Here is a 12315-nt window from a genome sequence, read left to right on the forward strand (position 1 = left end):
TATGCTGATTCGTCAAATAAAAAAGCCTATCGGTACATCAGCGACTAAGGGCGCCACTTTAGACGTATTCAAAAATGCAATAACATTATTTTGAAAGAAAAAAAACTGAGCAACAATCTTAAGTAGTACATCAATAAATGGTTATCTGTACTATTCACTGATGAAAAAAAATGGAACTTACATGGACCTGACGACTGGAACTAAAAAAAGCCAAGAAATTTCTTCAAGGGTCAGCAAGGAGGCAAATCTCTGATGATTTGGAAAATTTGGATGGAAAGGCAGCACCTGAAATAAAGACAATCCCCTGAAACGTATGAAGGCAACGCATTTTCTCTTTTCACAATCTTATTAGAGGATATTTCAACAAGAGAATGCCTCGATACACACTTCACGTTCGACAAAATATTGGCTGCCTAAGCAAAATGTTCATGTGCTAAGCCGGCCTGTCTTGTGACTAGAGCTGACTCTGATTGAGAAAGTTTGGGACATTTTAAACCACCAAGTATATAGGAATGGTAAACAAATATAACGCTGTTTAAAAATTCAAAGAGTCTTTTGAGAAAGCTGGTATTATTTCCTTCCAAAAACACATTATAAACTAATTATTGCAGACATCATGTATTTCATGTTATTTTGAATAATGGGGAATCACTATTCAAGATTATTTTAATACTGATAAATGGTGTCATTTTAGCTCTTGTACTTATGAAGCACTCCATTAAATCTTATTTTTAATTTATTTATCAAAAAGTCATGATAAAATAACTATTTTTCAGAAAATTATTTATTTCCAGTTCTAAATTCAATCATATGAACATGTCTTTCTGTTAACATTCTGTTGTAGCCTTAAGAAATCTAAAATTTTTGCTTCTGATTAAATTTGTGAGACAGAATGTAATTTCATAATATACCTTCACTAGTGAAACAACAGTCAAATAATTATTTCTGTGATGTTAATAAAATTTGCATATATTCACTTTCCAATCGACTATTTCAAATGTATTTGCAGATTAAAATTTTTATTATCATGAAATTCATGAGCTCTAAACTACTTTCCTTTGGATTAGAATGTATCTTGTATAATTAGCTACATGATTCTATTTGCATCCATACCATATTTTCGGGCAAACAGATCTATATTCTGGATTAAATATGGAATATATTAGATTACTGCAGGACATTTTCGATTTTCCTATATTTAATTTATAATGGAAAAGGAAATTACATTTATTTTAAAATAATCTCCTTTTTTCTGCAGACTTATTTTATAATTCCTTATTCATGTATCTTAAAAATCGATCTTAACGCTAGCACATTAAGAATTACTAGATTCAAAATTGTTTTTTTCTTTCGTATGGGATCAATTTAAATTTTGTTGATATTTTTTCATAATAGAATAGTTAATCTAAACGGAATATTCTTGCAATATTTATTTCAAAACGTATTTATTATAATAACTTCCATTTAGAATGTACGATTAATCTCAAAATCATGATATAAAGTATTGTTGAACTTGAAGCATTTTGTGAATCTATTCATATTGTGAGGACACTTAAGTTAGAAGACTTTTTCAGAACTATCGTTAATGTATTTTTGATGAGCTATGTTCTATGAATTAAAAGAACAGAAAGAAGGAAGGAAAATAATTTCATTAGGAAAAATAACTGAAAATTAGTCATTCTAACGAAAAATATGATCTTATAAAAAAAATTTCACGAAAAAATTTAGTTTACACTCAAAAAATAAAATCATTGTTCTAAAACTATCTAACCTTTTATTAGTGAACTGTCTTTTCTACGCTAAAAAATGTCTGTAGCTGCAGTAAAAAAAAAGTTTTTTATTTCTCAAACAATAGTTACTTTTAGACCTCAGTCGTAGAATTAAGTGATATTATAATCAAGCTTTAAAATTCATGAAAATATAAGGGGGTTATTAATAAAATATTTTTTTTAAGAAAATAATTTTAATAAGCCTGTAGCACTAACATAATAAACCTGTAGCACAAACATCTCTCTGCATCTCGCTCTGAAATCGTAAGACTTGAGTGTTTTCATAGATTTACTTAACATTTTCTTTAATTCTGAAATTACGGCAAAATGACCCGCAGCAATCAGTCCATCTGATTAACCATGAAATTTATGGTAAAGAACACTTTCTTAACTTTACAGTTTTGAAACCGTATAAGACTTGTACGGTTAAAAAAACATGAAAAGAAAACTATACGGTTTTGTAACCATTTACTGCAAGCATAATTTTTAAACCATAAAAATGAAACTTAAATGGACAGTAGAGCTCTATGGGTGCTGCGCCATTTTTTTGTGAAGAATTTTGTATTCTAATAATCTAAGGTCACCGATTGAAGAATGCAGAACACTGGAGACTTTTCATGTATTGAATAAATGGATTAAAATTACAAATTACAATTTTTGCTTCATGTTATTGATCAAACTCCTACTATTCTAAACACACAAGTTTTTTAAAACATAGCAGGAAATCTGAAGATTAGTGGACAATTGGGTATAATATGAAAAAAACACTACTTCGATTTAGTAGGAACAACATATGACGCAATGCTAAACGAATGGAATTTAGTTGTTGTTTATTTAGTTATTGTTATTAGTAGTTGTTGTTATTTGTTTTAGTTGTTGTTGTTTATTTAGTTGTATTTAGTTTCAATAACTTTTCTTTATAATGCAATAAAATCTGGCGAGCAGCTATTTAAACGATCGAACACTTCGTTTGTTTATTTGCGGCTTGAAGTTAGGCTCGCAGAAAATGCCGTTCATGGGTTAAATTTGGTAGGAATAACACAACCTGTGACGTAGGCTATATTATACCCAATTAAAGTGTTCCTGTCCAGCAATTTTGTCTTCATATCCAGTTCTGCTGCAGATGTGTTATAGCTCTTGAGGATGTTTGAAATTATATAGCTACAACGCTTAAGAAAAAAAATCTTAAATGCTAAATACATGAAAAGAACACGAAAACGAATAAATTTTTTATGGTATCAATTTCTATTTCTATATAATTTTTTATGGTATCAAATTCTATTTCTATATCTGTTACGTCAAGCACTCAGGTATTATAATTTGATCTAGTTGTGCTTGTATAATTTTAATCTAGTTGCGCTTTCTACGTCATTTTGTTAACATCGTTTGGTTTGTTATTTAACATCGTTTGGTTTGTTATTTCTAAGTTAACTTTCAAAAAATTGGCTGGCATCAGCATTTTTATTCTTTAAGTTGTTTATTTTTTCTTTTGGAATTCGTTCCTTTTTAGCGAAATGTTTTTCAACCTAATCGAATTCTTTGCCGACTGTTCTCTGCATATATAAAGAAAATAAAGTAAATATTTTTAAAGTGTTGTGAAAAGAATTTTTAGTTGTACAAAGTACTACAATATCGCTATAAAAATTATCGTCTTCGCTTAAGAAAAAAAAAATAGAGCGTGGAAAGAAGAAGAAAAACTTATTATAACAATTATGAACAGGGACAAATATATCAAAGCGAAGCGTTTTATTTACGTATCGAATATGTTGCCACATTTTTAATACAAAAGTTAAACTTTTCTCCACTTTAATAAATGCAAACTAATGCGAATTTTACAATTAAATTATTAATTCCTTCGTATATTTTTGGTTTAAGTTATCGAAAATTAATATTTCAATTGTGAGGTTCGCATTAGCATACATTTATAAGAGTGGGGAAAAGTATATGCATTTTTTAAAAGTTTTTTGAATATGGCTCTTTGAAGACGAAAAAGCAGACGAAAAGCATAGACTTACAAAATGACTGATAACTAAATAACTAATCAAAATTTTTGAAAAAGAAAAAAAATACTTCTTCATTATGTCAAAACACAATTATGGGCCGAGTTTCGTGCCTGGGCGAGGCTTCTGGGGCGATATATTGTGATTACAGACACACACACACACACACAGCCGCGTTTATTATTATGTATAGATGAACTGAAGTGTTTTTCTCATTTAAATAAAAATGAAACAGAACAAAAATGAACGTGGATAATAGTTATCTTATCAGTATTTAATAACTAATGAAAAATTAACTGGATAAAAATTTTATTATAGTGTTTCGTAACTGATAATGTTGTCTTAACTCTCGGAACCCCCGTGACCTCTTCGTGGAACCCAAGGGTTCAAGGAACATCATTTAAAAACCACTACTATAAAGTACCGTCAGTAAATAAAGGGGAAAACATAACATTTTAATTTTATTTCGACATATTTCTTTAAAAAGGCCACCAAGACACGAAAATGTTATAAATTTATTTGCATATGAAAGTTTCGAAAAATATGAGAAATTCTGAGGATTCACTAAAAGTACTAATATGTACCGTGCTATGTAACGGAATATTTATCCGAAGCTAAATTGTAATTTCTGCCTTTGTTAAAATATGTTTGAGTTCACACATTAAACATATTTTAAACTCTCTAAGAAAACAAATTAATGTTTGTAAATCAGTCAATTATTTATTATAAAAATTCAGTCATCGTATAAATAGAAACTAACTTCCCCAAGTATGGTCCATTTTGATATGCGAATTTTGATATGTCAATTTTGACTCCCTAAAGGAATTAATAGTAATGTGTTAATATTTTAATATATTGTTAAACAATATAATTTTCATGCCCTGCTACTCTCATACTCTCAAGAACATATTTTTCCTAAGGGTAGCGAAAGTTATGTGTAAATATTTTACTATATTGTAATTTAAAGAGCTTTCCCAACCTTTACATATAAATAATATAATATAATGCATACATAAAAGTTTAAATAGCCAGATGACAATCAGATGATAATCTTTAAAATAATAATAAAATGTTGGAAAAAAAATCTGGAAAAATATTTTGTTCAAATCTCAAATGTTGGTGGGTTTGTATTTAACTTTGTTTTCGTAAAAGCTGTGGTAAATACTTTTTTTAGGATGCTTTTTAGATCTTTATAAGTCCGGATTTTATTTTTAATCAACTCATATTTCATTTAACATTTAATATGAAATTTATTGCTGTTTATTTTCATTCTAATATAAGTACGTAAGCACTCTCCTTGAAGATAAAGAAACTTATCTACTTAAAATAGATATGATAAAAACTTAAAATTACAAATGAGCACAATACGCATGAAGATAAAAAGTATAGAAAATTAATGATAATAAGCCCGTATCTGCTTTATTGATATCTAATAAAAGGTAAATAACTTTTAGAATCAATGCAAATGAAAAATTCTAGGAATAACATTGTGAAATTTCCCAAATGTTTGAAACTATTTTATCTTATAAGGCAACACCTGTCAATTCTCAGAAAATTGATAGATAGTTGCTCAATATAAAAATATACAAATATTAACTGACCCTCACAGTCTTATGGTATCAAACACAAATAATTTATTCATTATGTTTAAGTTTTTAATTTGTGTTCTTGTTGTTTCTTTTTCATACGGTTTAGAGGCCGATTTTGCACGCCGATTACACATTGATGAGTTACAGTATGAAAATACCTTAAAGAAATTTGTCAGTTCTGGAAAAGCACCCGAAAATGCTGGTAAGTGCATTTTGAGAAATGTTATATACATAAGTCAATATAATTGACATTAAACTAAACTGCTTTTTTAAATATTAAAAACCTTTTCTCTAGTTTATCTTAAAATAAATTTAAGCTTGAGAAACTAATGCTTAACCTGCGAATCTATCCGAATCATTAGCAACCCTTCCTTAATTTATCAAAAAATATATGGGAAATCCAGGAACTAATGTGTAACCCGAGAATATATCCGAGGCATTAACAACCCTTCCTCAATTTATGTTAAAATAAAGGAAAACTTGAAAAAAAATAGTTTAACCAGTGAATGCATCCGATGCATTAACAACCCTTCAGTCATTTGTTTTAAAATAAATGGAAACTTGAAGAAACATAGGTTACTCTTTTAATGTATCCGAGCCATTAACAACACTTCCTTAATTTATCTTAAAATAAAGGAAAACTTGAAGAAATATAGGTTACTCTTTGAATGTAACTGAGTGATTAACAACACGACCTTAATATATCTTAAAATATATGGGAAATCGAGGAACTAATGTGTAACCCGAGAATATATCCGAGGCATTAACAACCCTTCCTCAATTTATGTTAAAATAAAGGAAAACTTGAAAAAAAAATAGTTTAACCAGTGAATGCATCCGATGCATTAACAACCCTTCTGTCATTTGTTTTAAAATAAATGGAAACTTGAAGAAACATAGGTTACTCTTTTAATGTATCCGAGCCATTAACAACGCTTCCTTAATTTATCTTAAAATAAAGGAAAACTTGAAGAAATATAGGTTACTCTTTGAATGTAACTGAGTGATTAACAACACGACCTTAATATATCTTAAAATATATGGGAAATCGAGGAACTAATGTGTAACCCGAGAATATATCCGAGGCATTAACAACCCTTCCTCAATTTATGTTAAAATAAAGGAAAACTTGAAAAAAAATAGTTTAACCAGTGAATGCATCCGATGCATTAACAACCCTTCTGTCATTTGTTTTAAAATAAATGGAAACTTGAAGAAACATAGGTTACTCTTTTAATGTATCCGAGCCATTAACAACACTTCCTTAATTTATCTTAAAATAAAGGAAAACTTGAAGAAATATAGGTTACTCTTTGAATGTAACTGAGTGATTAACAACACGACCTTAATCTATCTTAAAATATATGGGAAATCGAGGAACTAATGTGTAACCCGAGAATATATCCGAGGCATTAACAACCCTTCCTCAATTTATGTTAAAATAAAGGAAAACTTGAAAAAAAAATAGTTTAACCAGTGAATGCATCCGATGCATTAACAACCCTTCTGTCATTTGTTTTAAAATAAATGGAAACTTGAAGAAACATAGGTTACTCTTTTAATGTATCCGAGCCATTAACAACGCTTCCTTAATTTATCTTAAAATAAAGGAAAACTTGAAGAAATATAGGTTACTCTTTGAATGTAACTGAGTGATTAACAACACGACCTTAATATATCTTAAAATATATGGGAAATCGAGGAACTAATGTGTAACCCGAGAATATATCCGAGGCATTAACAACCCTTCCTCAATTTATGTTAAAATAAAGGAAAACTTGAAAAAAAATAGTTTAACCAGTGAATGCATCCGATGCATTAACAACCTTTCTGTCATTTGTTTTAAAATAAATGGAAACTTGAAGAAACATAGGTTACTCTTTGAATGCATCCGAGCCATTAACAACACTTCCTTAATTTATCTTAAAATAAATGGGAACTTGAAGATCTTTAAGTTAATCTGTGAATATATCCAAGTTTAAACCAACCCTTTCCAAGTAATGCTATGCGTGTGCGAGATGCTAATGGTTAACCCGATGACGTATCCAAGAATAACGTGGGCAAAAAAATATTTGAGACAAAAAAAAAGCATATGGCTTCATCGCATCGAATCATAAATTGAAATGTATTAATTACTTCTCCATGCTACTTCCTACGTAATAGAGTGGTGGAAACACTTAATATTCACTCGAGTAATTTTTATTTTATAAAAAAAAAAAAAAAACCTCGTTAGGAATATGTTATTTATTTACAAAATTTGTAGCTTGTAGGGAGAAACCGATTGCAATCATGAAATCAGGATCCGTTAAAAAATATCTTGCAACCAGAATAAAAACATCTTCAGAGTTATTCTTTGTTTTTTTGAAAAACGGGTAAAATATTGAGAATTTAATTGAATTAATTCCAAGAGCAGCAGGTGCCGGTGGATATGACCACGTAGTAACAAGAGGATATGGTGCTGGCTCAGCAACTCGTATGCTGAGCTTTTCGAAAAGAAAGAAAAAAATTTCTTGCTGCTTTTTAGTTTGTATTATATAGTTTATGTTTTTAATCGCTCTCTTCATTTGTTCGCCGGTTCTTGTTCATTTAGACGGAAGCAGTTATGAGTTACTTCTGAAATTTAGCTTAGATTTCTGTTTTTGGCGTATTGAATGATCTGTTTCAGTTAAATATTATCATCTGGAGTAATAGAAGTTGTGCTTTATTTACGTCGCACTATAGACTAGAAAATTAAAACGGGTTGGCAATTTATTTTGTGCCAACAAACAAAGGTGTTCAGGAAACATAAAGCTAATAAAAATGTTTGATCTTTAGAATTCACTTTATTTTTTTTAAAAAAAAACACCATTTCTAACTTTAGAAAGTCAGTTTTGTTAAAGGGTGGTAGTTAAAAGACTGATTCTGGGAAAAAATTAATATTGCGACTAATATTATAACTAATATTATAGAATTTTATTTAAAAAGCTGAAAAATATTGCTCTTTAAAAGAAGAAATTGGGCAATATAATGAAAAGCAGCCTTTTTAATTGCTGAGTAAATCTTTCTATTGTTTGAAACATCATGCTGTTTAAGTTTAAAAAAAATTAGCTGCTTTTTCGTATTGCACTAGTAGAAATTAAGAAAAAAATCTTGTAAAAAAAAGAAAAAATCGCCGTTATAACATTTCCGCGGATACAATCAAACTATATTTTATAACTTTATTTTACATGAACAGTGAAGTACAGTAGGTGATAAATTTTTAAGTTTTTAATAAAGATTTACCCTCAATTATTACTTATATATGTTTTCCTTTTCCAGTATTAAACTTCTTTTTACTTATTTTTAATTTTATTTTTACCTGCGGATGTTTAAACATCCCATAATCTTAATGAAATGCTTTAAATTTCGGGCATTGCATACAAAATATATTTTGATGACATGCTGATATTTTTTCACATAAATACAGGTTTTTTTTTTAAACAAAATTCTTTCTTTCAAAATTGGTAGATTCATACTTATATTTTTTGTAAAAAATATGTAATATTTCTCACAACTGTACCAATTTAAATTTTTTGTATTTTTATCCCGTTGTGCAAATTTTTGCACAATTTAGTTTGTAAAAGACAAAAAATGAAAATTTTGTAAAAGACAATATGAAAATGTGATATTTTATGACATTTTTCTTTACTTCAAGTGTGAATGAAATATCGATAATACAGATAACAATGACTGTATTATCTGTATTAGTAAAGATCAAGACTAATAAAATCACTAAATTTGCAAACAATAAGTGAAAACCAATTTTTAGTAACGACAGTCATTCTATTTAATGAACTTTTTAACCATATAAATAGGCAATTAAATAGTGTGTTAAAATTATTTTGTTATTTTCTTATACAAAGAAAGCATATTGTTACTACACTGAGAAAAAGGGTTTCTCTAATTTTATTTTTAAAAAAATGTGTCAAAATAGCTTCAAAAATATTATCGAATTGGACACAGTTTAATATAAGGAAGAGTTTTCCTAATTGCTTTATCAATAAATAAATGTAAGAGTTAAATAATAATATTATTTGGTGCGTATAAGATAAAGTAAATTTGTTTATGTATTATAATTAATAGATTGAAATATTTGGTATATGTACTAGTAATTGGATATAGTCATGATTAAAAATAGTAAGATGATTGAAATGTCATAATAAATATAATTAAGGCCGAAATGTATAAAAGGTAAATTAATTAAATTGAAGGGGAATGTGATCGTTAAGGAAAGTAGTAGTACAAAGCTAATGTGGGATAACAATAACCCAATAGGTTCAAAGGGTCACAAAGTGTGAGGTTTGAACAAATTGGATGATTTGGTATCACCAAATTTAGAATAAGGGTGAAAACTAAGAAAATTAAAGATTAATGGTAAATACGATAAAGTCATGCTATATCCAAACAATATATGATTTAATACAGTAAGCTGATGTTTCCAATAAGAAAAACTAATGAATTCACATATATGCATGCCCATAACAATAATTGAAAGGTACTCACCCTGTACACACAGGACATGATAAATCATGAAAATAGAGGCAAATAAATTCTCCAGCACAAGATTAAATTATTAACATATCATTTTATTTAGAACATACATCTTTCACCACATCTACCAACACAAGAAAGGCATTTTATTGAAATGGGTGACGGGAGAATTAAAACACAGAAGGCGTTATAGATAAATGTTAATTATAAAAGAACGAGTAATTTAGAGGTTAAAATAAATATGGAAAGAAAGCTTCAATTCGAGAAGGTTTTTCTTATGTTAAAGAAAATTAAAGGTATAAAATTTTGATTTTAAATTTACAGAATTTGATTAGAGATATGGATTTAATTTAAGATAAAGGTTAAGAAAAAAAATAAAAAGAAATCCCTCGATACGGACCGAAGTCCGCATCTCGAAAAAAAAAAGAACATGCAAGGAAGAAGCCAACAGAGAATCTCCCCCAAGTGACTTAAAAATTCCTTAACTGGGGTAGACCAGAAAAACTGCGACCAATTAAATTTAAAGAGGCGGAGAGTTTGAAATTTAAAGTAAAGAGATTGGTTAGTTAGCCCCCCTAAAATTAAAGGAAGAAAAAGAAAGGCGTGAGTAGAGGGGGTGGTTGACTTTCCCCACAGGAAGTGCGATGACCGCAACGACCGTGAGAAAGGTCAACAAGAAAGTTAAAAATAAAATTGCCAAATTGAAAAAAAGAATAACGTTTACAGAAAAATTAAAGGTTAAGTAAAATTATAAATTAAAATTGTCACTTTACATTAAGTGTAAATGTGACAATACCCGGACAGACCGGAAATTTTTATAAAATTTTCGAAGCCGTAAGAAAATTTTAATTCAAACAAGAAATAAGTAAAAATCAAAATATAAGAATTTTCCTCAATACAAAAAAAATGTTCCAAAAAGTTTGAAACAAAAAATTTGCCTAAAATTCAAAATAACGAAAAAATAAAAAAAATTTTTTAATAAAAATAGATACCATAAAATAAAATTCAAAACTTAGCATAAAAGGTAAAAGTAGAAAAAGATAAAATTGGAAAAAGAGTCACCCATTTCTGTACACAGCACTGAATTTCTGTACATAGCTAACAACAATTGTTACAGGCGGAAAATCTCATGTTCACATTACTCCTTCATGAACACTGGAAAGAAAAACACGGAAACAGCAGTAATAGTTCGTATAAGCACAAAAAATAAACAACTTAAAACAACACTAATAACAAATGATTATATGGTGAGCAAATATTGTTAAGGGCAACAAATTGGAAACATCAGTGAAAGTTTAGAAAAATTAATACTTGGATCTCAAACATATTGTGACGCAACTAAAGCGAGGAAGAAAAAAACGAATAAGGCCAAATAAAACAAAAAAATATGTAAATACAATTACTAATAAATGTCAATTAAAATGACATAAAAGGAATAATAACATTAAATTGGAATCAAACGTAAAACTCGATTGCATTTTGCAATAAATAAACAATTATGTAATATCAGCATAATTATGAAATTTTGATTGGAAACGTCGTTTAGAACGCACTATGTTTGAGATAATCATACATTGAATTCATTGAACATAAAATATGTGAACCAAAAATACGCTAAACAGAATTAATGTTAACCATACACTCTAATAAAAATAAAAAATTTATTAGACATTGTGATAAAAGGATTGGAGAGAAAAATTGTTCATTAATTAGCAATATAAATTTCAAATTGCTGACACAAAACTAAGTGCTTAAAATGAGTGAAATAAATTAAGAATTATTCTCATATTCATGAATATAAGGTTTAACAAATAATAATATAAAGAACCTCTTATCTAAGAAACATCTCATTTACTGATAAAAAATTATCGCAATTAATTAAATTGCAAGTTGAGAATAACAAGTATTGTACATTAAAGACTCAAAGTTTATTGTGTGATTGATAAGTCTATTTTTTCCAAAAAAAAATGACTCAGCTTGAAAATGGAAGATGAGAGAAATATCTTTCACTTTTTTGAGGAAGTGGGGGGGGGGGATTTTCTTGACACAAGTCAACAAACAGGGTTCTGATGGTCATTCCTTGAGGTTGCCCCACAGATGCAATCTTATCTGGTCATTCCATCCTTTTCTCCACAGGACTCACCCTTCAACCTTGGACATTGTGGGGAAGGGTTCCCCTTCAGCAGGTGTTTTCCCCAATTAACGAAATTGATGAAACAGGAATCGACCAGGGGTTTTACAACATCCTGTCGTGGAAGAGGCCATAAAAATCTGTCTAAGCACTCCAGAGAAAGTAAGTAGTAAAATTCATGCTGTGTGCGATTTCAAATGGACAGCGCTTTCTCCTTCACCCCATGACCTTAGATAAGAGACCACGTCCTAGAACATACATCCATGAGACAAAAACGGTAGTTGAAAATGAGGGTTCAAAAGTTATTCATTAGAGGG

At 28.9% G+C, this 12315-nt stretch overlaps 1 protein-coding gene across 6 annotated transcripts in view; it reads left to right on the forward strand.

Annotated features, from left to right (window-relative positions):
• Positions 1-5385: 5385 nt before the first annotated feature.
• Positions 5386-12315, forward strand: part of LOC147807183 (uncharacterized) — a 162537-nt gene continuing 155607 nt past the window's right edge. For all 6 annotated transcript variants that reach the window (XM_087167916.1, XM_087167914.1, XM_087167917.1 and 3 more), the window contains exon 1: positions 5386-5560. In XM_087167916.1, the coding sequence (XP_087024042.1) occupies positions 5413-5560 (148 nt within the window). In that variant the 5' untranslated portion in view covers positions 5386-5412. The remainder of the gene's footprint in view (positions 5561-12315) is intronic.

This window comes from Parasteatoda tepidariorum, chromosome 7, assembly GCF_982258835.1.
Source record: "Parasteatoda tepidariorum strain Cologne lab strain chromosome 7, Ptep-v5.0, whole genome shotgun sequence".
Lineage (NCBI taxonomy): Eukaryota > Metazoa > Arthropoda > Arachnida > Araneae > Theridiidae > Parasteatoda > Parasteatoda tepidariorum.